This window comes from Alosa sapidissima, chromosome 15 (assembly GCF_018492685.1).
Source record: "Alosa sapidissima isolate fAloSap1 chromosome 15, fAloSap1.pri, whole genome shotgun sequence".
NCBI lineage: Eukaryota > Metazoa > Chordata > Actinopteri > Clupeiformes > Clupeidae > Alosa > Alosa sapidissima.
In genome coordinates, this window is record NC_055971.1 from 17,868,169 (window position 1) to 17,895,668 (window position 27,500).

At 48.1% G+C, this 27,500-nt stretch overlaps 1 protein-coding gene across 1 annotated transcript in view; it reads right to left on the reverse strand.

Moving 5' to 3' along the window:
- nxn (nucleoredoxin) overlaps nucleotides 1–27,500 on the reverse strand; it is a 58,411-nt gene that overhangs the window by 10,177 nt on the left and 20,734 nt on the right. The window contains exons 2-5 of the mRNA XM_042063452.1: nucleotides 6,612–6,729; nucleotides 4,506–4,639; nucleotides 2,884–2,984; nucleotides 2,136–2,242 (exon numbers count right to left, since the gene is read on the reverse strand). Coding sequence (XP_041919386.1) covers nucleotides 2,136–2,242; nucleotides 2,884–2,984; nucleotides 4,506–4,639; nucleotides 6,612–6,729 — 460 coding nt within the window. The remainder of the gene's footprint in view (nucleotides 1–2,135; nucleotides 2,243–2,883; nucleotides 2,985–4,505; nucleotides 4,640–6,611; nucleotides 6,730–27,500) is intronic.

Below are 27,500 nucleotides of genomic sequence, written 5' to 3' on the forward strand. Positions count from 1 at the left end.
CTGCATCCTCCTGTTTTTCTGCATGAAAAAAAGACTGCACTCCTTTGTTGTATAATAGAGAGGATTCTATTCATGCACAGTGCTTACATATTTAAAGATTCCTCCTTTTCACACACAAATGTAACACACATTTCAACATCAGCCAAAGTCAACCAGTGTCTCTGTACTTCTCCGGATCCACGTCTGCTGGAGGCACCTGTGGCCTCGGTGTGATATATATAGCGTCTTGGCATGTGGTGTCTGGTCCTCTCTGGTCTTTTATTTAGCAGTAGAGGAATAAACACAGGGCATGAAGGGAACGTTCAGGGACACAGGAACGGGTGGTGAGAGGCAAAGAACCAGACGCTCCGCGCACACACATGCACATACACACACACACACACACACACACACACACACACACAGACCCACCACACACACACACGCAGATAGGCAGACAGGCACGAAGGATTTCCTGACCAAGCCGTGCTTGATTTAGTGGCTGTGTGTGTGTGTGTGTGCTGTGTTCTATGTGTGCATGTTGTTGTGTGTGTGTGTGGGGGGGGGGGGGGTGTGCATGTTGTGTGAGGGTGTGTGTGTGTGTGTGTTGTGTGTGTGTGTGTGTGTGCGTAAAGCTCCTGCTGTGTCTGGAGCTCAACAGGATTTTTCCCTTTCTCACCACTTCTCTCTCTCAAAAGCCCTTCTGTGATAAGGATCTCACGGCAGTATTAACAGCCCTTATCAGAGACAGAGACAGACACAGGCTAGGTAAGGTGTGGTTGATGTGTGTGTGGTTGGTCTATATGTGTGGTTGTGTGTGTGTGTGTATGTGTGAGTGAGAGTGTGTGTGTGTGTGTGTGTGTGTGTGTGTGTGATGTGTGTGTGTGAGGTTGGTCTGTATGTATGTGCGGTGTGTCTCAGAGACAGAAAAAAAGAGTGACAGTGGAGAAGTTTGATTGTATATCTGTACCTGCGTGTGTGGGAGAGATCATGGAAGACAGTGTCTGTGTGAGTGAGCCAAAGATTGTAGTGTAGTGTGTGTGTGTGTGTGTTTGGTTGGGGGGGGGGGGGGCAGTATCAGCTTGTTCTGGACACATACCGCACATTCCTATCTGGATAGGGCAGAGATCCCAACAGAGCATCTCCACTCCCCTCCACTGGGAGGAGGAGAAAGAGAAAGAGAAGAGAGAGAGAGAGAGAGAGAGAGAGAGAGAGAGAGAGAGAGAAAGATGGAGAGAGAAAGAGAATGAGCCAAGAGAGAGAATGATGGCTAGAGAATAGGAAAGAGAGAAAGAGCCAGACAGAGAAAGAGGGAGAGTGCTAGGAAGAGAGACTGATGGAGAGAGAAAAAGAAAGAGAGATGGAGAGATGGAGAGAGAAAGAGAGAGAGATGAAGAGAGAAAAAGAATGGAGTCAAGAGAGAGAGGGGAATAAGGGATAGATGAGTAGAGTGGAGCCATAGGCCAGAATACGGTTGAGTGAGAGAGAAGAGAGAAAGAGAGAGGAGGAGGAGTGTGAAGAGGGGATGAGAGTGAAAAGAGACAGAGGAGTAAACTTGATTACGGGCCCACATTCCTGCAGCCTGTTGGCTCTGGCAGCTGGCCTCTCCCTCCCTCTCTCTCTCTCTCCCCCTCTCTCTCTCTCTCTCTCCCTCCCTCCCTCCCTCTCTCTCTCTCTCTCTCTCTCCCTCTCTGAGTGGACAGACTGGCCTTGTGGCATCCCATAATACACATGATTCGCTCCACTTCCATCCCCGTCTCCCGGCTGCAGATGGGGAGTCTTACAGGAATATTCCACAAGGTGTTTATAGCAAGAGCGACATTCAGAGGGACATGCAAATGGCAGGCTGTCAGATTTCTTGTTGTTGTTATTTCTGGGCGCTTGGGTCTGGACGCACACTGCTGGACTTACCGGGCAGCCGAAAAATCCCAACCACCCAAATCCCCACCAGACGCATGAAGTCCACTAGGATTCACACTGGCAATGGGTAGATTAATGCTCTGCGCGTGTGTGTGTGTGTGTGTGTGTGTGTGTGTGTGTGTGTGTGTGTGTGTGTGTGTGTGTGTGTGTGTGTGTGTGTGTGTGTGTGCGCGTGTGTGTGTGTGTGCAAAGCATAACGGAATATTCTCACCGTGGCATGGTGAATATGGTTTTACCTTGGATCCCATAGAGTCTGTTAAGTCGTGACCGACGGGCTTCGTCCGAGTAGGGGATGGCCAGCCAGGGCATCTCACTAAAATACTGTGTGAACGAGTCTTCTGACCTGCACACAAGCATGCAAGGGCACGGCATCACTGTTAGTGAAAGGTTACGACAAGTTACATCACACAACGTTTCTGCAGTCATTTCGCCCATCCATTTAATCTGAAGAGAGAACACAGTGAGCTGATCCAAGTAAAACTAAATGTGCGTCTCCTGTGGGACAGCCTCACCACCTCATGATAAAAACCGTCACGTTCTCCTGGCAGACGCACAAGAACACACCGCAGTGTAGAGTATAATGGCATAAACACAGCTTTTGGCAGAGCTGAGGCCTGATTCCTGTTTCTGCCTTTCACGCCAGGATGATTCCAGGCACGTTGAGTACATTTGTATGGAAATGGTGATGGTTCTGGTGGGTTTCATGCCAGTGGAGTATGTGAGACTGATGAGCTAAGGTACATCAGCATATCTCTGCATGTCTGTCTTGTTGACATTGGCTACATTTGCTAATGGCTAATAGGTGTGCAAACAAAAAAAACAAGATGGCTAACTTTACATATTGAAGGAAGATAAGTTTTTTTTTTTTTAAAGTCTTAAATGCAGATATGGGAGAGGGATGAATTTTGCCTGGAGGTGTTTGGTGAACAAGAGCGCATGCTGCGCATTTCAACCATGAGTCTAAGCATTATTGGCGGCTCTTACCTATCGGCGCTGACAAACACTATCTCAAACTTCTGTCCAGACTCCTTTACTTTACGATACGATTCCACCAGCACCCGAGTGAGACTGCGGCAAGGGGGGCACTAGAAGGGTTAAACACGCACACACGCGCGCACACACACACACACACACACACAGAGAGAGAGAGACAGAGAGAGAGACAGAGAGAGAGAGAGAGAGAGAGAGAGAGAGAGAGAGAGAGTTACAAAACCACCCACTGAAGTAGCAGCTGATTATGCCACAGTACATTTCAGAGGCTTGAGGTCAGTCTAGCCCCTGGCATGTTTTTTCTATTTTAATGCGGCATCCTCTAATGCATCTCTGACCAGCCCCCCACCCCGCACCCCCCTTCCCCCACATCTCCACCCACACAGGACTCACTCCACTAACACCCTTGGCTTTTGTTTCCTTAGCCATTCAAAAGACACAAACAGCACAGGAAAAGCTCTTAAAAACATCTTGGCCTCTTACGTGGCTCTCAGGCATTTGTGTAGCGGTTGTGTGTGTGTGTGTGTGTGTGTGTGTGTGTGTGTGTGTGTGTGTGTGTACATATGTATGTGATCGTTTACTTCAGCCAGCAAGGCAGCCAAGATGACTTCATGGTCCCTTGTCAGGCATGTGTAGCTGTGAGGGGCTCAGAGTCCTGTAAGATTAGGGGCACCAGCGCCGTGCCAGCGGAGACAAGAGCTGTGGCACGATGAGGGGGAGGGGAGGGCACTCTGGCAGTAGGCGGGCATGACAGGGTGCCAGCTAAGCAGGAAAAAAAAAATCTTCATGTCGACTAAATCTCTGCCTTTCCCACTCTTTCTCTCTCCTCTCTTCCCTTCTCTCTTCCACACACACACACACACACACACACAGAATCACTGAGCAAGCCATCATCTCGCCTTAGGTTACTTCAGGCCATTAAAAGGAGAAAAAAAAGTCAAGTACACAAGCAGTAAAACAACACTAGTGCCAGGTGCTGGACCTTTCATCCACGAAACTGTGCCTCTCTCTCTCCTTTCTCTCTCTCTCTCTCTCTCTCTCTGTCATTTTAATAGAGGGTAGCTTTACACGGCTTAACACAAAGAGTCTGCTGTTAAGATGCTAAACACAAATATATGTGTGCTGGCATATGTGGCTTGTCTGTAAGAATTCATTCTTCAGCTCTGAGGAGAAGCAGAGAAAAAAAATGAGGCAAATGCGTCATGTTTTGTCCAGGGGGCTGGTCTGCTGGGCAGCAGAGACAACTCATTAATCTCTCTTTCTCTTTCTCACTCACACTCACAAATTTCTCCCTCTCTTTCTCTCACACGGAGATGGTCATGAATTTGCTGGAACTGGCATGTAATGTATGAGACACTCAAATCTGTAATACAAACCCACCCACCCACACACACACACACACACACACACACACACACACACACACAGAAAAAAGGAGAGCGGCAGGAAAGATAGCAATTTGGTAATTGCTCTAGATAGCATGGTTGCTTTAAGTGAAACAGCAACTCTACATTCATTGCCCCTTGATGCGTACTAACCTTTACTTATTCAGATATTTGAATAGCCTCCAGTCACCCCCCCACCCACCCACACACACACACACACTCACTCCTTACCCAGTGCGCTGAGAAGTAGACTCCTACGTAGGCGCCCTGCAGGCCGCTGCAGTCTGTCGTCTGCATGTTGTTCCGGAGCAGGGGTCCGTCCACCACCTCTGCAAAGGGCTTGGGCCCCCAGGGGAACTCCAGACCTGAGTGAACACGGGGGGCCACGAGAGAGAGAGAGAGTGAGAGAGAGAGAGAGAGAGAGAGAGAGAGAGGGAGAGAGAGGGAGGTAGATACAAACAGAGAGATAGAGAAGAGAGAGAAAGGCAGCTCTGATTACTGTCTCCATTGCAGATCTATGACTCCTTCTCCTCCCCCCAGCACCCCCCACCCTTCCTGGCAGGCCGATTAGTGATTAAACACATGCATATGGGGGCCTGTGTTTGTCATCCGCGCGTTTGCAACCACACAGCGGCCATCACACCAGCTCTTTGTGTTCCGGCTCGGCCGGGGCTTGCAGGGCGTGGGGAGGCTGCACAACAGATGCACGACCGACACACATGTGTAATCTGAAGTGGGGTTACAGTGACAGCTCAGGGCCCTTTGCTCTCTCTCTGGTGTCCTTTTTTCATTTTTACCCCCCCCCCCCCCCCCCTCCCATCAAGAGATTGAAGGACACTGCCAGCTGTGTATCTCTATTCCAAGATATCTCGACATCACTGAAAATGAGGACTACCCTCAATGACCTTCCGAGAATAAATAAAGGTTGAATAGACTATTATTTTAGTTCTGTCAGTGTTATTCAATGCTGGAGAGATTTAGGAAAGACAAATAGGACCTTAAAAGGGTACTGTAAGCGGAAGCCGCATTAGTGGTTCAGGTTGCATTGGCCAGACAAAGCTCAGACTCATCTCTTCCCACACATAGACTAATGGTCAGATGAGGATGTCCATTACAATGGAAGGTCTCTGATTGCTCAACACAGCTGAATCACAATGGCCCAGTCAGATTACAGAGCACAGGAGAGTGCCAGATATTGTTCTTTCTATGAGCATATGCTATTAATGATGCCAATGATGCCGAATATTAAACAGACATCTGAAGTATTCCTCAGAAACTATAGCTTGAAGCTAGAGAAAACAAACATAATAGTAAAAGTGGATTTCCATGCCTTCAAGGAGAGTATAACAGAGCAGGGAGGATGTGCCCACAGCAGACTGTCCATGTTTATTGCAGTAGTAATTTACAGGCTGCAGTACCACCTTAATGCTTCAGGGGAGAAAGATTCTTTAGACACATGATACGGGTGATAAATGACAGAAAAAAAAAGAGAAAGGGGAAGGAGGCTCATTTATCTCTCTCTGTCTCTCTCTCTCTCTCTCTCTCTCTCTCTCTGACCAACCAACGCAGTGCAGCAGCTTAATGTTTCATGCAGCTGATGATTCCAAGTTACTGGTGCGACTGGAATTCATTATGCGGGGAAAGATCTTGTCATTCTCTCCCCTCCTGTGAAACCCATTCCATTCTTCTCCAAAGAGATGCGGTGCAATTATCATTTCTCCCTTCCTCCCCCAACCAACCAACCAGCCAGCCCTGGCTCCTGAATACTAGGAAGAGAAAAGAGGGGGGTGGGGGTGACGACATGCAAGATTCCATTTGACTCCAGAAGCTGCATGTCAAAATATTGAGATTTTACGCTGCCGATGACAAGGCCCTCTACCAGCCGTGGAATGTGAGTCTGTGCTTGCTAACCGTCACTCTAGGCTGTGGAGAATCAGGGACTACAGGGTTCACAGAGCCTCAGAGCAGGGAAAGAGGGGGTGGGGTGGGGGTGGGGGGACTGGGACCGGATCAGTCCTACTTACATACACTTTTAAAACAATGGAATCAACAGGCGGTATAAAAAGAAATATTTTCCTGGATTTTCTACTGGATGCTGGGACTGCTGGCAGCAGGATCCGTCCCACTTACACCAACTCACAAAATAATCGACTGGAATAATAAAATGAAAGATTTAATGCACTTTCTGCATGACAGCAGCTACCGGCAAAACTACCCGTAACCAAACTACAGGGGCCATGTCCTCTGGTGATGTGTTTGGGGTGGTTACTGGGCGGGTTTCAGTGCGGAGAGGAGGTGAAGGCTCTGGAGATAGAGCTGTTGGCTTGTGTTCCTTACCTGTTGGATCATCTCGCACCACAAGCAGGCCGTTCCGACACACTACCTTCCCCGTGGTCGCGTCCACAAACACCAGCGAGGGGATACTGGTCACCTTGTACTTGTTCCACAGCTTCATCTGCAACAGAGAGAGAGAAGAGAGAGAGAGAGAGAGAGAGAGAGAGAGAGAGAGAGAAAGAAAGAGGGGGGGTAGAGTGAGAGGAGGAGGGATGATAGAAGAGGGGGAGGCAGAAAATAAAAGGAAGAGAGAAAAAGAGAAAAGAGGGACATGAGGCCTCTGGGAACACCAAACACAGCATGCAGCGGAGAACAAGGCAAACGGGAACAGTCGCCATAGCGCCACTTATCTCCGCGGCGAACGGAGAATCCTCCGCTCTCACAGACCCGCCTTTCAAGTCCGCTGCCTAAACGGCCATTAGGGGCTGTAGGCGCTGCTATTATTGCGCTCCTGAAAGCCAGAGAAAGTGCCAAATGAGACACCAAACGAGTTTTTGTGAGCGCACGGGCCGCCGCCACCCTGTGATGTGTTAAAAGGGCCTTGAAAATGTGGCGCGTTGAATTAAGCAGCGGCGGCGCGGTCTGGCCCCAGAGGCTGAAATCACACAGCCTCACGGGGTCCGACGATGAGGAAACTTTAAAAGGAGCTGACATCTGAGGAAATTCAAGAGGAGTGCTTTCTCTTGCTTCCCTGCCATCTCCCGAACAAAAGCACATGAAGCGGCAGTGCTAACAAAACAGGAGGGTGGGAGGGGAACTGAATAGGAGGGGGGGGGGGCACTTAGAAGCTGTGTGTCACATCGTCTCCATAATCGTGCAACTGTAGGTGCCATCGGATTTCCAAGGGCATGGATCACTCTGCTCAGCAAGCGCATGATTAAAAAAGCGGCATGCAGACGAGCACACACACACACACACACACACACACACACACACACACACACACACACACACAAACTTTGACAGCAATGATGGAAGGAGTTCTGGCACCAGGCTCATAACAGCAAGGCTCCATATAGAAATCAACAGCATGAGACATTAGTATTAGCTGGTGCTGTGTTCCTGTTACTTTAGCTACAGAAGACCACTGTCACTTATCACTGTACTAACTGATCACAAGCCCGAGGATGTGGAATATATGGCTCTGTCTTTATTCCTTGGCCAGTGTCAATGTGTTTTCTGCCAACTGTACAAATATGTATCTGTAGATGCTGCCAATAACAATATATGGAAATGGAAATTTAGTGTCTGTGTGTGTGTGTGTGCTGTGGATGAGGAGTGTATGCAAGTAGGGTATAGTCTTCAGAGCCCAGACAACTCCATTACTGTCTATCTGTCCTCTCTCAGACTGATTAACACTCCTGTCTGCACTCTACTCAAAACAATGACATCAGCTGGAATCGGCTTCAGCCCTTAGTGTGTGTTAGGGTGTGTGTGTGTGTGTGTGTGTGCGCGCGTGTGCATGTGATGGGGAATGTACAGTATATCTTCAGTGTTATGTGACCTAGAATGTGTGTATTAGTGTGTGTGTTGGTCTGTCTGTATAATATACGCCTGAATGTATAGTAAGAGCAATACAGGTGTAGGTTATAGTTATATAATTTGCAGATTTTGCAGGTGTGTGTGTGTGTGCACGTTTGTGTGAGTGCATATGCATGTGTGCATGTCTATGTAATGTTTGAAGGCTCAAGAGGCATATGAGTGTAATGTGGTAATGTTCTGCCAGAACATCATTCTTGTGTATGACCTCTGTAGAATGAAGCTTGAGTGAGACCTCCGCTGAGCCAGCTCTTCTTTCTCTGCATCTCCCTCTCCATCTTTCTCTCTCTCCCTCCCTCTCTCTCCCTCTCTCTCCATATCTCTCACTCTCTCTCTTCCTTCCAAGCCCCAGAGGTCCTCCGAGAGTGTGTCTGACAGCAGACAGCAGCAGCTCCGGGCTCTCAGAGCACCAGCGTGAGGAAGCCGCTCCAACAAAAACCTTGAGGTTGGCCATGGTCAACAGCTCGGCCGTTTGCTTCTGTGTTTGCTCTCTCTCCTTCTCTCTCCCTCCCTCTCTCCTCATCCTATCTCTCGTTCTCCCTCCCTCTCCTCACCCTCTCTCTCTCCCCCTCCCTCCTCACCTTCTCTCTCTCCCTCTCTCAGGCCTGAGTGCTCATCATCAGCACCAAGTCTGGAAAACATCTCTTACACTCTGGAAAAATCACTCTGGGCCGTTAGCCGAGGCTGCCTCAAAAAAAGGGGGGGAAAACAACTTTTCTCTACTTTTCATCAAGGCACCACTTTGTGATCCTTTGCAAAGGATGTTTGTAATGTGTTGAAGAGGCGTGTGAAGACGTCGTGTGGTAGGGAGGAGAGAGGGCTTGAGTGAAATCAATCCTAATATTTCTATCCAGTACTTGGACCAACCCTTTCCTGTGGAGATCAATTAAAAGACCATTTGTCTAAATATAGAGAGCAGCTAACTGTAATAGTCTCAGTAGTGAACACTGAATCAGGACCGACTATTTCACAAACTGCTCGTATCCGAATGTCCTAATCAATTCATCTCCCTTGTCTTATTCCAAAAGGCATGTCTCACTGAAAAGAGCTGTCCTTCAATACTCTTTCGGAATAAAGATGATCCCTAAAACAGCACGCAATAGCCATGCCCCGTGTATGACCCGTGTCTCAGTGTGTGGAGCTGTCGATGGCGTTGAGCGGCCTGTTGCAGCCCCACCCAGAGCCGTCAGGGCTCTGGAGGCACCCTGCCCCATGCGTCGGCTGCCTGTGCTGGCTGGGCGGAGGGGTAGTAAGGGAGGCCTTGGATCCCAGTCCGCTCGCTTTCCTCGCGGCGGATGATTTAGTGCTGAACCGCGTGTGCGTGTGATCTCCCCGGAGCCGTCTGGCAGCACTTCACAGGGGCACACGGGGGAGTAAATCACTCTGTGTGGAGATGGACGCGCTGAACACGGAGCACGTCTCCTGTTATCACTGATTGCTGGGCTGTAATCACGGATGCTCCATCACCCCCCCCCCCCCCCCCCCCTCTCTTAAAACAGCTCCACTGCCTTTCTCGATGCTTTCGCCACTTTCAAAAAAAGTCAAGGTGATTTGCAGGTGGCCAGCCAACACTAACGTCCTCCTGGATGTCAAGACGCCAAAGTGAGGCCACGAGATGTTTGGGAGGTGTGGAGATATCTCTCTACCCACTTCACTGAGCCGACAGCTCAATCATTTCAAGAGCTCTCAAAAGGGTCTTATGCGCTTAAGTAAAATTGTGTCTATGTTTGCTCAATCTCTAAGAAAAATGTCCATCACTCATGAATCTCTGGAGCAAAAGAAATTCCCACCACCACCACCACCAGAAAAGCTCCCTCCAGTACATGGGAAAGAGCCAAGCAAGAATGTGAAGCCATATTGGTCAATGTAATCATTCCCATGCTCCATCTCCACACACACACACACACACACGGCTGCTTGCAGTCATCCGACGGCAACAGACAGCAGCACTTTGGCCTCCGTCAGCAGACACGTCCTAGATTCTATTTTAATGGAGCTTTTAATGAATACAAATAAGGCCCAGACACCAGAGGGTATTACTTTGATTAGGGCTTCAACACTCCAGCAAAAACAAAAGTCAGGGGAGACTTTCAGAGAAGACTTTCCAGCTCACTGATTCTTCTTCTCCTTCTTTCTCTCTCTCTCTCTCTCTCTCACTCTCACTCTCCCGCCACACCACACGTTAGCTCTCTGGAGTCCGGGTTTGTCTCATCGCCGGCCGGAGAGGAGTGCCAATATCCCCCCTCTGGGAGCCAGTTAACGGTCCAGAGTGGAGTCAGGCCAGAAAATCCATACTAACAATCCATTAGCTTCTCTCCTCCACACACACACACACACACACACACACACACACACAATACAAACATGCACAAACACACACACACACACACACACACACACACACAAACAAACACACACACACACACAAACACAAAGATGTTTAGATGTAGATTCATGTGCTTCAAATTGGATTTGACAAAATTGTGGTTGTGGTAATAGAAAGGAAAAGGGCAAACTATGCCAACATCACATGCCCACAAGACATGATGTGGGTGGGAGATGGAGAGAGAGTGAGAAAGAGGGAGAGCAAGGAGGGGAGAGAGAGAGAGAGGTTATCTTGGACAAATTCAAAGAGGCACTAGAGGTCAGAAGTTGTGACGTTTCTGCCTCTTTGTCAGGTTACACACACACACACACACACACACACACACACACACACACACACACAATGTACCGAACTGTGTTGGTGAACGTGAAGTATAACTGAATCACTGCTTATACTGTTCACAGTTCGGGAAACAGCCGTGAGGAGAAGCTGCACATAAAGCTCACTGACACAGAGATAATGAAGCAGTGTTCCCTGTGTTCCTTGTGCCTCGCTGTGCTAGTGTAGATTCTGCGCTATCAAAAGAGAGGGGGAAAAATCCATCTTTGATGAAGATTTCCAGCCAATCCTGTTACTCACACTCCCCCGACTCCAGTGCGTCTGTGGAATGCCCAGTCAAACCCTCGGCAGCCGCCAACTCCAGGCCACAGCAGAACCGGATCGGGGCCAGCTCTGGGCAGGAGTCAACTGCCCTTCGCGCTAAGGTCCTGGCCCTGTTGTCGTCCCTTTGACCGCAGAGCGGAGGGCCCTGCTGAGCGATCTCAAGTGGAAGAGATTCCTGCAGTCAGTGGCCCATTCAGCGCTCATTGTTCCTGCCCCGACTCCCCGACAGATCCGCTTTCACCCACCACCACCCCAGCCCCCCTCCACCCCCCCAGGCCCACCAGACCTCTGCCAAAGCACTAGCGAAGACAAACACACACACTCACACGCAGTCAGCCACAGCCCTGATTTCACAACGACACGTCATTCACAAAGAGGGCTGCGAGGCCTACAAAAGAGCGCGTGTAACATGGTTCTGCTGGCAAGGAAGAAGCGCTCGCGTTCCCTTTCAACACGAAGATGAAAACAGCACAGTGACTATTTTTGGCCATCACCAAAAGGAAGCGCTTGTTCAAAGACACACAGATATTCGCCCCAAGCACAGAGAGAACGCAAGCACTCCTATGAAGCATTCCTGTAGCAGGTCTCTTGTTTTACGCTGAGTCTTCATTTTTTCTGGAAGTTTCCGCATCAACTCTAATTTGCAGATAGCTTTGGGAGGTTTCTCATATAATGCCAGCCACATATTTAAATCATGCATATGTAAACCTCACTGCTTTCATTCAAACTGCAACTGTAATCACAACATCTTCACAAGCCTATCTGGCTCCGTTCCAAACATGGATGTGGATATAACGAGATCGCTAACCAGTCAGTAATAATGCCCCACCGACAACAGTTAAATTCACGACAGAGTGATTTACTGCCACAGGGAATGTGCACTGATTGGTACAGTGCATGGCTCTATAAAGCCAATAATACGTTCCATATTTTTTAAAAGAGCACAGTCTGCTTGGAAAGGAAACCCAGTCGTATGTCTCAGTTTGAAGTGATTTTACACTTTAAGCTAAGACATACGTCTCATGCCGAGTTGTAAACTGGGGTGGGGGGATGGCCTCCTATACAGCTTTGGAGAGCAGCTCAACCTCATTTTACAACGGGGGGTTGGAAAACCTTGGTTTCCCCTCTATAAAAAACGCTTGTTTGGTGGAACGTCACATTAAAGCCATGTCATGTCCGATGACTTTGACGAGAAGCAAAGACAAGAGTCGTCCTGGCTCCAGCGAGACTCCGAGAGAGATGAGGAGACCAGACTCCAGTGAGCTCACTGCTGGACCTGAGGGGGGAGGGTGGCTTGTGTGTGTGTGTGTGTGTGTGTGTGTGTGTGTGTGTGATGCGGGGAGTCGGGTCATGGGGTTCTGAAGGGTCAGGTCTTGGGTCAGTTGTGCTCACCCAGGCCTTCATCTTTTACAGGAGCCCTTTATAGAGTAGGCCCCGCGGGCAGCCTGAGGTGGGCCCATAAAGATGGACAGCAGAGCCACCAGGGTAGCAGCCCGGCCCTGAACTGGACAACAGACAAACTGGCGATTTAACGTTACGCTACACTTCAGAGACAACAGGAATCCGTCTACAAGCAAACACTAACACATTATTCTTGCATCTGATTATGTTTGCACACCTGTATTTGGTTAGAGAGGATATAAAGGAGGAGGCTTAGCCAACTCTGGCCTTCATATCGCCTATAAGGAAACCAAACCTCTCGTGGGAATGACATGAAGTAAAACATGAGGCACTTTTGGATGACATCCCACCCCTCCTCACTAGAGAGGTCCACCACGTGTGTGTGTGCTTGTGTGTATGTGAGTGTATGTGTCTGTGTCTAAGTAAGTGCATCTGTCTGTGTGACTGTGTTTGTGTGTGTGTGTGTGTGAGATGGGGAATGTACAGTATATCTTCAGTGTTATGAGACCTAGAATGTGTGTATTAGTGTGTGTGTGTGTGTGTTGGTCTGTATGTATAATATAGGCCTGAATATAGTAACAGCAATACAGGTGAAGGTTATAGTTATATAGTTTGCAGATTTTGCAGGTGTGACTGTGTGTATGTGTTTGATGAAATCCCACCCACCCTCACTGGAGAATTCCCTGACATGTACCTGTCTGCACGTGTGTGTGTGTGTGTGTGTGAGTGTGAGTGTGAAAGAGAAAAAGCGAGTCGGAGGGAGAGAGAGAGTGTGTGTGTGTGTGTGTGTGTGTGTGTGTGTGTGAAACCATCTCATCCAAGCTTTTCTTGATGAGTGTTGCAGGTCTCCCGTTCAGATGCCCCTCAAAAACGTCCCAGACGGCGCCTCGCATCTCTGACCCGCATTACGGAGAGTAATTGAACGTGCGGGACAGTGCGTCCCTGTGCCTGAGCCGCTCGCACTCCGCTATCTCTGCAAGCCCCCACTATTCTCCCACACTCACACCGCTATTGCCAGATCATATTTATCCGCTAAAATATTCATTGGCCCAAACTGCTTGGCAGAGGAGTCCTCGCATGCACCGATATGCAGACTAAATTGCTTTTCGATAGACAGGGGCCCGTTTCTATGGCAACCTATCCCCGTCAGGACATGTCACGGAGTGGCAAGTGCATTGTGGGCTTTTAGTTAATGATTCAGTAATTCAGCGATAAAAGTAGCTGACCAGAGAAGGAACAGAAAGAAAGAAAGAAAGAAAGAAAGAAAGAAAGAAAGAAAGAAAGAAAGAAAGAAAGAAAGAAAGAAAGAGTGTGAAAAGGAAGAAAAAGAGAAGAGGTTGCAAAATGTTCCGCAAGCTTTAAGTCCCACCATACAAAAGCGCCTTTCCCAAGGCAGGCCCATTAATCCAAAATGGTGGGCTCTCTCAGGACTGGGCTCTGCTCTGCTGTGAGGGATGTTTCACTTTCCTTCTTTAGCAATAGAATGAGAAATGAAGTGAGGGGGGATTGTAAGCGAGTTAAAAAGCAGGCCTGGATTGAAATATGTGCAGTATTGTCTCGCCCCGAACCCAGCCTGCATGTGGGCCTCCGCACTTGGAGGGGTGAAAGGTTGCTTCGGCGGGGGGTGCATTCTTCACTCCGGCTACCCCCCCACCCACTGACAGCGGGTTGCAGTCCCTCTCCCGTCAGCCTGCATGGCAACAATGTTGCACGCCGCTGGGCTGGTTTACATAAAGGGCCAGACGGGGCTCATTCAGTCCACACATTAACTCAGCCCGACTCACATTCAATAGCTGCGCAGCCTCGTCATCGCTGGCTTTGTCACCCCACATTAGGGGGACTAGGCCAGGGACGAGAGATGGGGTGTGTGTGTGTGTGTGTGTGTGTGTGTGTGTGTGTGTGGAGGGGGAGGGGGGGGGGCGGCCTACCATAAACCCACACGAAACCAAAACAGGCCTCTCCTCTCTTCTCGTCTCCCACGTCCTACTCAATGTTCTGCATGATGTGCAAGCATAAACCGTTCCTCCCACATTTCTGCTTCATCTCTGCACACTGAATATTTTCAAACTTAAAAAAAAAAAAAAAAAAAAAAAAACCTACTTAGCATAGCTCTATGCTAAACTCCGACCAGGGACGAGAGATGGGGTGTGTGTGTGTGTGTGTGTGTGTGTGTGTGTGTGTGTGTGTGTGTGTGTGTGTGTGTGTGTGTGGGGGGGGGGGGGTCTCTATGCTAAACTCAGAGCCGTCACGGCGTGGCACACAGTGCTGGAGTGTGGGCGGCGTGAAACTGCGAGCTCGAGTTGAGTGAGTGAGTGAGTGAGTGAGTGAGTGAGTGAGTGAGTGAGCCCAGTGGCTGGGCTGTGCGGAGGGGAGGACCAGGTGAGGGAGTGGAGCGTTTTGCAGTCCACCTCCAGGGTCCTGCTGCCTCTCCGGCGTCTAGCGTGTGGAGACCTGCCACCTGGTCCGAATGCTGCCAGAGCTGGCACTGGCGCTGGACTGGGGCTGAGGGCTGCCAGGGAAAAGCCGGCCATCTCAGATTGGCATCGCACGCTCATGACGGCGGTGGCGGCAGCCTTGCTTGGGGATGGGAGGAGCGAGTACCCCCCTCCCCCAGACACACACACACACACACACACACACACTTTATGGCGCCTGCCAAAGCCAATTCATATCACAGTCCTTCATGCGCAAAGGTAATCCAATACAGTATGAAGTGGTTCCTGGCAAAGCAGCTGAAAGTAAGCCCCCCCATCTTTCCCTGCAGACAAAAGCACTCAACCAAACAGCACACATCAAACCCATACCACTCATAAGCACATTCTTAAGGCATATTTGGTGCTGGTGGCAGTGCTGCTGCTGCTGCTGCTGCTGCTGCTGCTGCTGTTGTTGTTGTTATGTTCTGCCTTACTGTGTTCATTGCACACTGCAAAAAATAATTACAGGTCAAGCATGTTTGGTGTGTGTGTGTGTGTGTGTGTGTGTGTGTGTGTGTGTGTGTGTGTGTGTGTGTGTGTGTGTGTGTGTGTGTGTGTGTGTGTGTGTGTGTGTGTGTGTGTGTGTGTGTGTGTGTGTGTGTGTGTGAGTGAGTGAGTGAGTGAGTGAGTGAGTGAGTGAGAGAGAGAGTTGTTGATGTGCATACGGTTGAAAAGTCTTTTAAAAGGAAACTACGGCTTAAGGAGTCTAGGGGCTGTCTGTGGGGATGGTGGAGTGGGGGGCACATCTGCCGACTACGTGCCCCCCTCTCCTGACCTGCTGTTGACCCCGCCTTTCTTCCCAGCCTGTGGGGAGGTGGCGTCTGCTTGCCCCCGTGTCACAGATCTCCTCCCGCTGCATCCGTATTTGATGGCTAATAAACACCGTCTTTCAAAAACACCCCAGCGCTTTTAGATTCCACAAGACATCCGTGTACGCCAGTGTTTCTATGTGTGTGTGTGTGTGTGTGTGTGTGTGTGTGTGTGTGTGTGTGTGTGTGTGTGTGTGTGTGTGTGTGTGTGTGTGTGTGTGTAGTGATACAATCTCTTGTCGGGGTGACATTATCACGCATTCCCATCAGTGTTTTCTTGACAGCTGTGGATTGATTAGTTAATGCCTTCGAGGCAGAGCAGTGAAATGGAGTTCCTCCAAGTTGTGTGGAAATTAACATTCTCAACATTCTCCAGAGAACAAAACACCAATGGCTGCTCACTAATAGACCATTAACCATAGCAAATTATCTTGGCAACAAGGATATTAAAGAATGGGAAAAGTGTGGAGACCATCCAGCATTTCTAATGGCAGATTTCCATGGCGACTATGCCATCTCCATTACAAGGTGGTGGCTCCACAGCCCTGAAATGAAAAACCCTAAACCGACACCGAGTAGCCATCCATCTTGGCCGGAGTGAATCTCAGCTCTTTTTTAGTGTCTGTAATCCCTGGGGTTTGGGGTTGTAAAGCATGTGTGTTGTCATGGAATCCCCAGGGCAACACTGCGACGGCCCTCGTAAATCTCCATTGCACCCCTGGGGAGGAGGAGAGGGGGGGGGGGGGGGGGGTTGACTTCTTCATAAACCTGAATGGCACAACAACAGGCAGAGAGGAGCATGGCTATGTGGTGTTTCATCTCAGCATGACTGGGGTTACACACACACACACACACAGAGTCTGTTTTGGTCATCTGAACCTGACGCATGACTGTTGTCTCAGGCGCTGCCATGGCTCTTCTAAAGCTCATATATTCAGCTGGACGTGTGAGTGACGCGGAGGTGAAGTTTCTCCTCTCTGCGGCTCTCATCTTAATACACTGGCGAGCCGGCATCCTCCTCTCATTAAAGAGCACATCTGTTTAAGCTGCCGCTGCTGCCGCTGTCGGCTCTGCTTCTGATTTTACATCTACAACCACCCCCCTTCCCAAACACACACACACACACACACACACACACACACACACACACACACACACCAACCATGAGCCATGCTAGCTGCCCCCCAATCTTCTCGTTCACATCGCTCAGATCGGCTTTGACGCAACAATATGCTATTAAATCAGATAAGAACGGATTGGCTGGCTTGTAGAGCTGCTTACGGGCACAGCTTCTCACAGCAGCTGTGGCTTTAAGACCTCACAACACACACACACAGACACACACACACTCGCGCACACACACACACACACACACACCAAAATCCCTGACTCACTGGCCCCATTTCTCTCAGCCCCTTTAGAAAATAACCACATTAAGAGGGAGAAGAAGAAAAGTACTGAAATTAAAAAGGAGAATCAAACAGGCCGCAGTGAACTTGATTTCTTCAAGAGCGGGAGATTTATATGTGTTAGTGGCTTCCTCATTAAACATAGGGAGTAGTTGGGAAGTGTGTGTGTGTGTGTGTGTGTGTGTGTGTGTGTGTGTGTGTGTGTGTACTGGTTAGAGGGAGAAGCCCACTAACAGCTGAGAAGCAGACTCCTCGGGGTCACCGCCCCTCACCAGTCGACTAGCTGACTGACATGACGTGTATGGCCACAGCCAATGGCCTTGCACTCCTGCCCAAGAGAACCACGGCCTTGAAAGCAGCTCCTTCCATCTGTCTGTCAGTGACCTCTTATCCAGCCCCCTTTCTTCAAGCTCCCTCCAACAAAAACGTTACTGGGAAGATCCTTTACATAAACACAAGTATTAAACTTCAAAGACCTCCCATCATGTAAGACTGTCAGCCCTCTCTCTCGGTCTCTCTCTCTCTCAACATGTAAAGAGAGGGGGATGAGGAAGAGAAAGAGAGAGAGAGAGATGGATGGATGGAATGAGTAAAGAGAGAGTGCAAGTATGGGAGCTTTGACCACTGCTGGCAGGAGGGGCCACTGTGTGGAGTATTTACATTCCCAGTGGTGGCACAAGACCTCTGTCACTTAAGCAGTCCAAACATCAAAGATGGATTGCACACCAAGGGTGCCCGGCACCACAATCAGGCCAGCGCAGACATGAGGTCTTCCACAGGGGTCAGAGATCACAGGTCAACGGTCGCACGCCTGCAGTAAGCCCAGACATCCGCCTGCTTCCTCTTACGGCTCTCAGTGGCTTAAGGATATTATTGCACCGATACCTGAAAAGCCTTGCACCAGAAGACAACTGTACAAGTAACATAAGTGTGGATAGATTCAAAAAAGGTCCTTGTAAACTTCAGAAATAACCTCCAGGCACCAAATGGCCGATTTTCTGGACAGTGCTTTTACTCGGAGAGGCAACATCAGCATGAGGTTGAATGGCCAATGAATTTTTTCTTGGAGAGGAAATAACTGCACAAGTGCGGCATCACAGAGGCAGTGGAGCAGCCCAGCACTCTGCTCTGTCACGGAGGATGGGTGGAGAAGAACAGAAAGAAACTCGCCTATGTACGTTTGACACAAATCTGAGCCAATTGCAAAGGTTAGCTCCACATCTTTCTCTCTCTCCTTCTCTCTCACACACAAACACAGAGAGAGAGAGAGAGAGAGAGAGAGAGAGAGAGAGAGAGAGAGAGAGAGAGAGAGAGAGAGAGAGAGAGAGAAGAAAGAAAGAAAGAAAGAAAGAAAGAAAGAAAGAAAGAAAGAAAGACACACACACACACACACACACACACACACACACACTCACACTCACACTCACACTCACACTCACACTCTGTCTCTCTTTCCAAGCATCATCCCCCTCTAATGTTCTTTCATAAGTCCTCAGTTGACTCGCTGGCCTCATTCACAGTAAATCAACCTCTGGTCTCAGTTCATAGCAGCAGCCCAACGTTTCCCTACCACTGCAATGATTCTGCAATGATTCCCTTTGGCAAAGCATCATGTTCTCGGACACGGCTAACTTCCCCGCTCTGATTCTGGGCTATGACATCAGAACTGTTACCATGTAGTGGATCACAGGCATGCCATTTGATATGGACCTCCAGGGAGGAAAAGGCTCTGTTTCCCCTTTGTCCTGTGGATTTGAATAAGTTGCTGACTTTGTTAAGGTGAGGGAGTATTAATACCATGGTAAAATGTGATCCGGCTGGGTAATTATGCCTCCCTCAGAGCCAGCCAATCAGCACTGGTGCTGACAGAAACATTCTCTTTAAATAAATAAATAAATAAAAGAGAGAGACATGGAACAGTATTAACAGAGAACAAGATGTGCTTTTGTCAGAAACCGGTGCGTTTGCACGCACCTTATTGATTTTCATCGGAGCTTGAACTCACTTCTCTCCACCTTTCTTTCTTTCTTTCTTTCTTTCTTTCTCTCTCAGTAACTCTCGCTCCATCGCTCTCTCTCTCTGCATTGTTTCAATGAAAACGCAGAGGCGGATAAACACTGCTCAAAGCCCCGTGGCTTCCATGTTCCTGTCTGGCAGTGCCAAAGATTCCCGTCCTCTCCTGCCTGCAGAAGAGGAGCCTTGTTCGGGGGGAGAAAGCTGAGACTCTGTGTTGCAGCAGCTGGAGCCGCTCCAGCAAGCATCTCCACGTAGGGCCAGTGCTACAGGAAACTTATGCCCAACCGGAGCCAAAAGGCAGGGGTAAAGAAGAGCACAGCTCGAGCACAGGCAAACTCCATTTACTCAGCTTGTACATAAATTATAAACGGTTTATATCCCTTGATTGGTTGAATGACATGCCCCCCTAGCTAAACACACTGAAAGCCCAGTATGGAAGATGTGGGTGATGATGTGAAGATGTATTTAGACTTTGTATAATTGCTGTAAGGTATGTGTGACTGCTGTTTTGTGCCATTAGGAAAAACAAAATATGTGGGATGGAGCGGTGGAAAGTTTTTGCAGACATGCTGTTTCTATACAAGAGCAATCAGCGAAACCGTAATTAAAGTTTTCCATGGCTCAAGTGCTTGGGGAAAAAAACAAGTGAGAGATGCAGCCATCATGTCAGCCATGAATCTTAACGCCCCGATTCCGAGCACCGACATATTACCACCAAAATGACTGAGCACGAGTTACAAATCATGACAAAAAAAGACCACAAGTACACATCACGAACACACAACTAGACATTAAAATGGGAAGAAAAACTAGTGGAGATTATGTGGTGACCCTTTAATTTTCACAAAATGGGTTTATATTATAGGGTGCAGCTCCTGATTGATTTTTATTAATAGTAATCCCCTTACCCAGTTAGCCACATTTCACCTAAAACTTCACACACTATAGCGTGGACAATATTATTATCAATGGACTCTGCCAGCCAGGCAAACAGTCCGCCCTCCTCTTAAAGAGAGGAATGTGAGTGTCAAACAAAGGCTCACACACAGCGGCGAGGTACGCGCTCTGTCAGCGGAGACGCGCTGGAATGCGCTGCGGCTTTATGCGTTTTATAAATAACCGGCAGGAACGGGGCCAGACACAAAAGGCAGCGCTGTTTCGGAGCGGGGCCTGGCGCTCTCTCCCCCGACACCCCCGCGGCCCACTCCGCCACGCTCTCTCCTGGGGACGACGACGGCACTTCTCAGCCTGCCTCCGCCGGAACCCTCCCCTGCACCGCAACATTCCCAACACACACACGCGCTCAACGCCAAGGCATGGGGGGGGAAAAAAAAAAAAAAAAACTCAGCTTGCTCTGAGGTGTAACACTGCCATGATGTGTGCAGACCTCGTGAGCCATGGGCTTTCAGTGCAGCTGTGTGAGCTCAGCTACAGCTAGAGAGAGACAAAAAAAAAGAGGTTAATGAGAAACCCTGGGGTTTAAGCATGACTGCGTGGAGCTCCACTTTGTAAAAAAAAAAAAAGAGGGAGGAAAAAAGACAGATGACGTCCTAATCACCCTCTACTTTGCCCACAAGGGCACTCACAGCCATAGAGTGCCATAGTGAGCTGTAGCACTGCAAATGGAAACCAGCACAGCTAAACTCACTGCAGCAACAGCAGCAACAGCAGCGACAGCAGCAGCTAACACCAGCCTGCAGACAACATACCGCCACGCTTCTCCCAGCTGGCCCACATGGGCATGAAAAGCAATCTGTATCGCCACATTACAGGGCCAATGCAACACACACTCACACACACACACATGAATCTAACGCCCTCCCTAAGCACTGACATACACCCACACCCACGTCTGCACACACATACAATGAATAGAGGGGGGGGGGGGGGTGAGGGGGACATAGAGAACATCCCATCTAGCTGAAGCCGAAGGGGCGAATCAGCCCAGCCGCTATTAGATACACTTCCACCGCCTCCATCTCTTCTCGGCAGTGTGTAATTTCAGGGAGGTGGAGAGAGACAGGCAGAGCGTGTTGTGTGCTGGTTAGCCCAGTGAACATGGAGAACACAATGGCCAGTGACACTGCATTCAGCAGGGGGGGGGTGCTTGCTCAGCCTCTCCAGGAGGAACAGGCTGTGGTGGGCAGGGTGGGGAGGGTGTGGGGGATTGATGAGAATTCATCTACAGTTCCATGTGGCGATGGCAAATTTGGGTTGTGATGCTGGATTGACAAAATGGCCGGTCTTCATGTTAATAGGACAAAAAATAAAAACAGGACAATAATTCTTACACTGCAGCATCTGCAGTATCAGGGAGCTGAATACCCCATACCAATCATACAATATTAAAATGGAGACCAATATATCTTTTGTCCTAAATGATTTAAAATCATTAAATCATGCCTGTAATAGCAGCCTACTCATTTTTCCCAGACAGTCTGAATGGTAATCCTTTCTGAGAGAACAAAAGCATATTATTAAGGTTCACAATTAATATTACATCACATACTACAACCTGCGGTGAATAAAATAATTAGCCTAATCATAACCACGCCACAAAACCCCAAACAAGCATGTCTCCCAGGAAAGGCCTTTACCAGCAGAGGAAGCAGGAAGGGAAGGAGCTACCATAGACACCGAGGCCCCGTTCACATCAAGCGGATCTAATTAAATACTGTTCCACATTAACAGGATTGAGTGAACTTACCATTTCCTGCTGGCTTTCCCTGGCTTTTGAGTGGCAGTCCGACTAATGCTCGTGAGCAGCCTCGCCACGTAACGTTTCCCTGAATACACACGTTTCCGCCAGACACGAGCGAAACTGACATCGGAACACAAGACTGGCCCGGCTCCACATTGTTGCTACAGGTTGCGGAGCATGTTGAGGTGGAGGCTGCATCACTCAAACAATAGCCATAGGGGAAGGGGCAAGGAGGAGGTCATTGCAAATTAACTTGTTTTAGGAGTGGAGATATTCACCTGCTCAGGAGTCTGCAACCGGAGAATAGGCCTGTGTGAAATGGATATTTCTACACTTTTTTTTTCATGAGAGGGATTTGTGTAGAACAAGTGGAGGCAAATCCTTGTTTTCAAAGCATTCTAAATCCATCAAAAGACAACTGCCCAGTGCACGCAAACACACAGCTTAATACACACCCAGCGTGAAGTGTTGCTGAAACCATAGCGCGACAGGGCTAACACGCCCGCTGTGACCCTGGGCCTGGTTCCATCATGCCAGGCAGGGGTGCCAGCTGGACACAGCCACCCTCACCACCTCCCTGCCAATGGTCAACCAGCCAGCCGAATGGTGAGTTACCACACAGGTACCGCAAACATTTAAAAATCTCAACCACATTTGAAATATTCAACTTTTTATTTGAATACCTATTATTCCTGTGATTCCTGGATATCACTGTAATAAATTCATCATATGATTTTAGGCTGATAAAAACCAATGCAATCCTTTTGTTTTGTTTGGATAACTGCTTTAGTTTACAAAGTTAGAGTTAGCAGAGTTATGCAGACGCAGACTCCGTGTTCTAGGAAGATCTGGGAAGGCAGCGGACTTGCTCCTGCAATCACTTAAGAAGGTATACAAAACCAAAGTTGAGTGAACTTCTGATTCTTTGTTATGGGTTTGCACAAGACAAACTACATCCTGACAATTCATTCCACGCAAAGCAGAAAAGAGGAAAAAACAATGACACATAACAGAGTTCAGGACCCAGGCTATAACGTCTGCTCTAACTCAGCTTTTGTTTACATCCGAACTCAAGCTCAGCGGCGGAGCAATGTCAGAGATGTTCAACATCCCTTTCCTGTGCATTGGACTCGTGGTGTGCGGATTGAAGTTTTGGCCAGATTACTACTGATAAATAATATTTACACATCCAAAAATACAGACTCCAAACACGCACCAGATAGTTACTTCTGCTATTAATCTTTTTGTATCATGTATACCCCAGACTACAGCAATCCTAATGAATGCACAAGAATTAGCCACCGATACAAGCAGCAGTACCAAACTGACATAGTGATTTTACCCTGTTAAATTATACTCCAAATACAGAGAGAAAATATCATTGCAAAATGTGAATGTATAAGATGTGAACTATAGCAGTGAATCAACTGAATAAGACTGTGGAAAGTCTATAGAATAGCAGTTGCTTCAGTCTCAGAGTCCCACGGGAACAGGCTGATCTCTTGTGAATGCCTGCTGTCAATCATCTTGGGCCATTCCACAAATCTCCAATTCATGCGTCGCCCTTCGCAGACTTAGTGCGCCAATGGAATCAGGGGGTAGTTGGGTATCAGAACGTCTGAGGAGGGTTTCCTCCTTTGTTTGCTTGATAGGCAACAGCAGAGAGACTGTTTTTGTCTCTTGTGTACCCCAGTAAACCTGTCTGGGTGGTCCGACTCGAATTGGGCCAATGTCAGATTGGATGTCAGTCCCTGAGACCCTGACACATACCTCTTTACCTTTTCTTATCCTGTTTACCCGACGCAAAACAGCCTGTGTGTCATTCTCTTCTATTAACTTTGCCAGAAGAACATGAATGAACTGGGTTGGACTGCAGATTCTGGAAATGAATCAAATTAATCACGTTACATAAATCACCAAACAAACACAAAAGGCACGAATGTGCTGAAACACCATGAAAGTCCCAAGTGTATTTACTTGGCCGGATTGAATCTTTAGCTCATCTGGAAGTTTTCCTTGAGCAAAGATGTTTCAGTCCTGCTGGCTTACTGCCATTCACTGTTGCTCACATACAAAACTCACATTCTCACTAAATGTATTATCCATTACCAATGTATTATCTACTTTTCTCTTCTATAGGGAAATATCTTTGACAACAGCTCTAATACATAATTTCATTTACTGCAAGACACTCATTTGCGCCGGCTCAGTTGAAGGTGAAGGAATAACAGCTATGGTTTCAGTTTATTTTAGCTCAACTCTCATGGCAAAATGCTACCCTTCTCTCAGCAAGACATTCAGTGCTAAGCCCTCTCATTTTGCAGAGGGCCTGTGGCCTGAAGAGCAAACCACAGGATTTCCTTTGTGTTCTGTGGCATCAGTGGGCCCGTAAACATCTCTTTCGCTCACAGGACCCCCAAGCCAAATATTCATTCTGACCATACCAAGCTGGTCATCAAGTTCATCTGTGGCTAAGGGCCTCATATGCCACCAGAATGACACTTCAAAGGGGTGTGAAAAGTCCACATTGTTATCCTCTGTTAGAATGATGGTGTTACATCAAACACAAACACCAGGAAGACAAGCACTGGATTAAGTTCTAATGACCACCTCTGGGAGGAGGATGCCTGTGAAAGGTGAAAAGTATATATATAAAAAAAAAAAATCACCACTATTTCAACTAAGAACTGCAGTTTCTTTATGAGAGACGTGTGTAGTTTTAAAAACACTCTGGCTGTATCCTCTTCCCTGTCTCTCATTCCACCCTCCAGATTCGGCATGCTGCCTATAACACACTTGAAGAAGACTACCAAATGCATCTTTAAAGTTTTACTTTACTTCTTTATTTTATTGGCAGTTCAAGTGATCAGCCCCGTAAATCTCCATCCTAGTAATCTGTCCATTTGGGAAAGTAAACCATGGCTGCAGCAAGAAGATATATTTGGATGATACTAGTGCATTTCCTCTCCACATCTTTTTCAGTACAGCTCAGCAAGCCTCTGACCCATTTAGAGTTGTAATTACTCATTATGGCTCCACGCGGGGCAGTAACGGCACTTGGTCCCCGATGTTGCCTTGCATGTTTAGGGGCCTTGTTGCCATCAAACTCCAGCAGCCCTTGCAGCGGAGCAGAAACAGCGACTGGCAATAAAACTTTAATTTCCTCCTCGGCCAATCAGCCGCTCCCTCTGCTCTCCCTCATAAAGCCCTCATTTCGGGCCTGACACCAAACCCCCCACCACCACCAAATCCCCGCAGCTGATGACAGAAATCAGAGTGCTGTCTGCTGCACTCTCATTGTCTCAGGTTCAGAGTGGAGGCTCTTGAAACTGCACCAGAGTGAACAGAGCAAGAGTGAGCAAGCTCTTTTAAGGAGACAGCATTAGCCTCTACAAAGGACCAAAGTATAAAACTAAGTTAGGCTTGTAATGAGGATGGATGGATCTAAGTGCACGCCAGTGAAGTGGCCTGACATCACCTGACATTACTTTGACCCCTTAAACTTGTAAAGAACATACCATAGAAACCAGGCGGAATTCCCACAAATGAGAAACAAATGATGCGGACTCGGAGAGGTTTGGCTATACGTGACATGGAGAGGGGGACAGTGTTGCATAGCCTGCAGGCTTGTTGAGCAAGTATGTGTTCAGAGGCAGAACACAGAGCATTCATAAAACCTATCATTTACAATACTATTAAATTGAGGGGTGGATCAAGGGAACAGCTGTGGGATATTTGCTTTTTGTCGAGCAGGATTTATTTTGTTACTATTCTGCAATGATTTTACAATATGCAAACATTTATGGTGGTAAACTATGATGCCGACACAGAGAGGGCCCAAGGTTTTGGGGTGAGCCTAAATGGCGCCCAGTGAGACAATAGACAGCGCAATATGTTATATCTCCAATCATAACGTCTGAATAACCTATGAAAAACATAAAGGAAAATCTGTACAACCATACTGTTTTCTCAAACAGAAAGTCCCTTTCCCTACACTCTGCACATCCCCATCAACACATGATCAGTGAAAGAAATGTCATTTGTTGTTGATTTGATTAATTCCAAATAGCTCTGCTTAATTGCTACAGTGCTGGGCCGCATTAAGCCACTAGCAAGAGGCACCGCAATCTTCAGTGGGGATAAAAATAAGAGACCGAAATCCTACACTTGTATCCTGAAGCCTGCTACTTGGCTAATTATTTAACTGGCCTCTGACTCTCACTGGCAGCCTGGGGCAAAGCCTGGGAGTGTTCGCCAGGTTAGCGTGTACGCAGCATATTTTACAGGAGTGTGAGAGGGAGGGCTTGAGGAATTTATTTATTATTTCGCAGCATCGAACAGACTATTTGGAGTGTCGACTTGTTTGGTTTATACAGCTATGACTGGGTAAACAAGCACACAGTGATGGACGATCTGAATCTGCCTTTTTCCCTGGAACAGGCAGAGAATCGGTGTGTACCTCATGAATCAAAAAAACTCAATCTCCCCTCCGCTCCACTCCTCTCCGCTGTGCTCCTCTGCTCTCTACACTCCTTCCTCCTGATCCTGAGCCAAGGCACAATCTTTTTCAAATTAAAACCCTGGCTAGTTACTCAGAGGTCCAGCAGGGTTGCCTCATCACACTGGAGATCGCCTTTCCCTCCAGAAGATCCTTAGCACTGAGGGGAAGATTTATGTCAATGATTCATAACAAAGACAGGAAGGAATGAGAGAAAGAAAAAAAAGAAAGGGAGAACAAAAGAAAGAACGAGAGAGAGAGAGGGAGAAAAAAAATAGAAAGGGAGAAAAGGAAAGGAGAAGTGGACATAATTAAATTAAAGGATCCGTCCTCAAATAAAACGCATTCCTCCGGATCGGAGTACGGAGGGGATTGTGTTTTCATTAGACTGTGGGCTTTAGGCCTCAGCCACACAAGCAGACATCCAGCAGACAATAAACGGCTGCTTTAAAATGGCCGCCCGGAGGAGGAAAGCCCAGGGGGGCGAGGGGACACTTTATTATCACTAATGCCCTCTCCCCTCAAACACACGCACAGCACGTCACAGCCTCCACTGCCTCCTCAGAGAAACAAACAGTCTTTACCCAGAAAGTCCTCTGTGACATTCCTCGACATCATTATACTGACACACACACACACACACACACACACACACACACACACACACACAGAAAACAAATAAAAACAATACACTTGCCTACCAGCATATTCATGGAGTACTGACATGAACTCATTTTATAAATCCGTGTGTGTGTAACCAGAGGCTCTGTGCTGCCGTAGCCATCCTCGGCTCAGTGTATACACAATGAGTGTTATAATGGATTTGTTTGATGTGGGTACATCACTCAGCAGTCTCTCTCTTTTTTTCCCTCCTCACCCTCTGTTCAGACTTCATCACCACTCAATGACTCAACGCGCAGTGACACGGACACGTGTTGCGTAGCCACTGTGCTCAGGGCAGCCGCTCCCTCAGCAGTTCCCTTCCCTTGAGCCGCAATGGTGGCTAGTCAGCAGCACAGGGGCAGACTTTCTGTTTAAGTATTGATGCTAAAATAA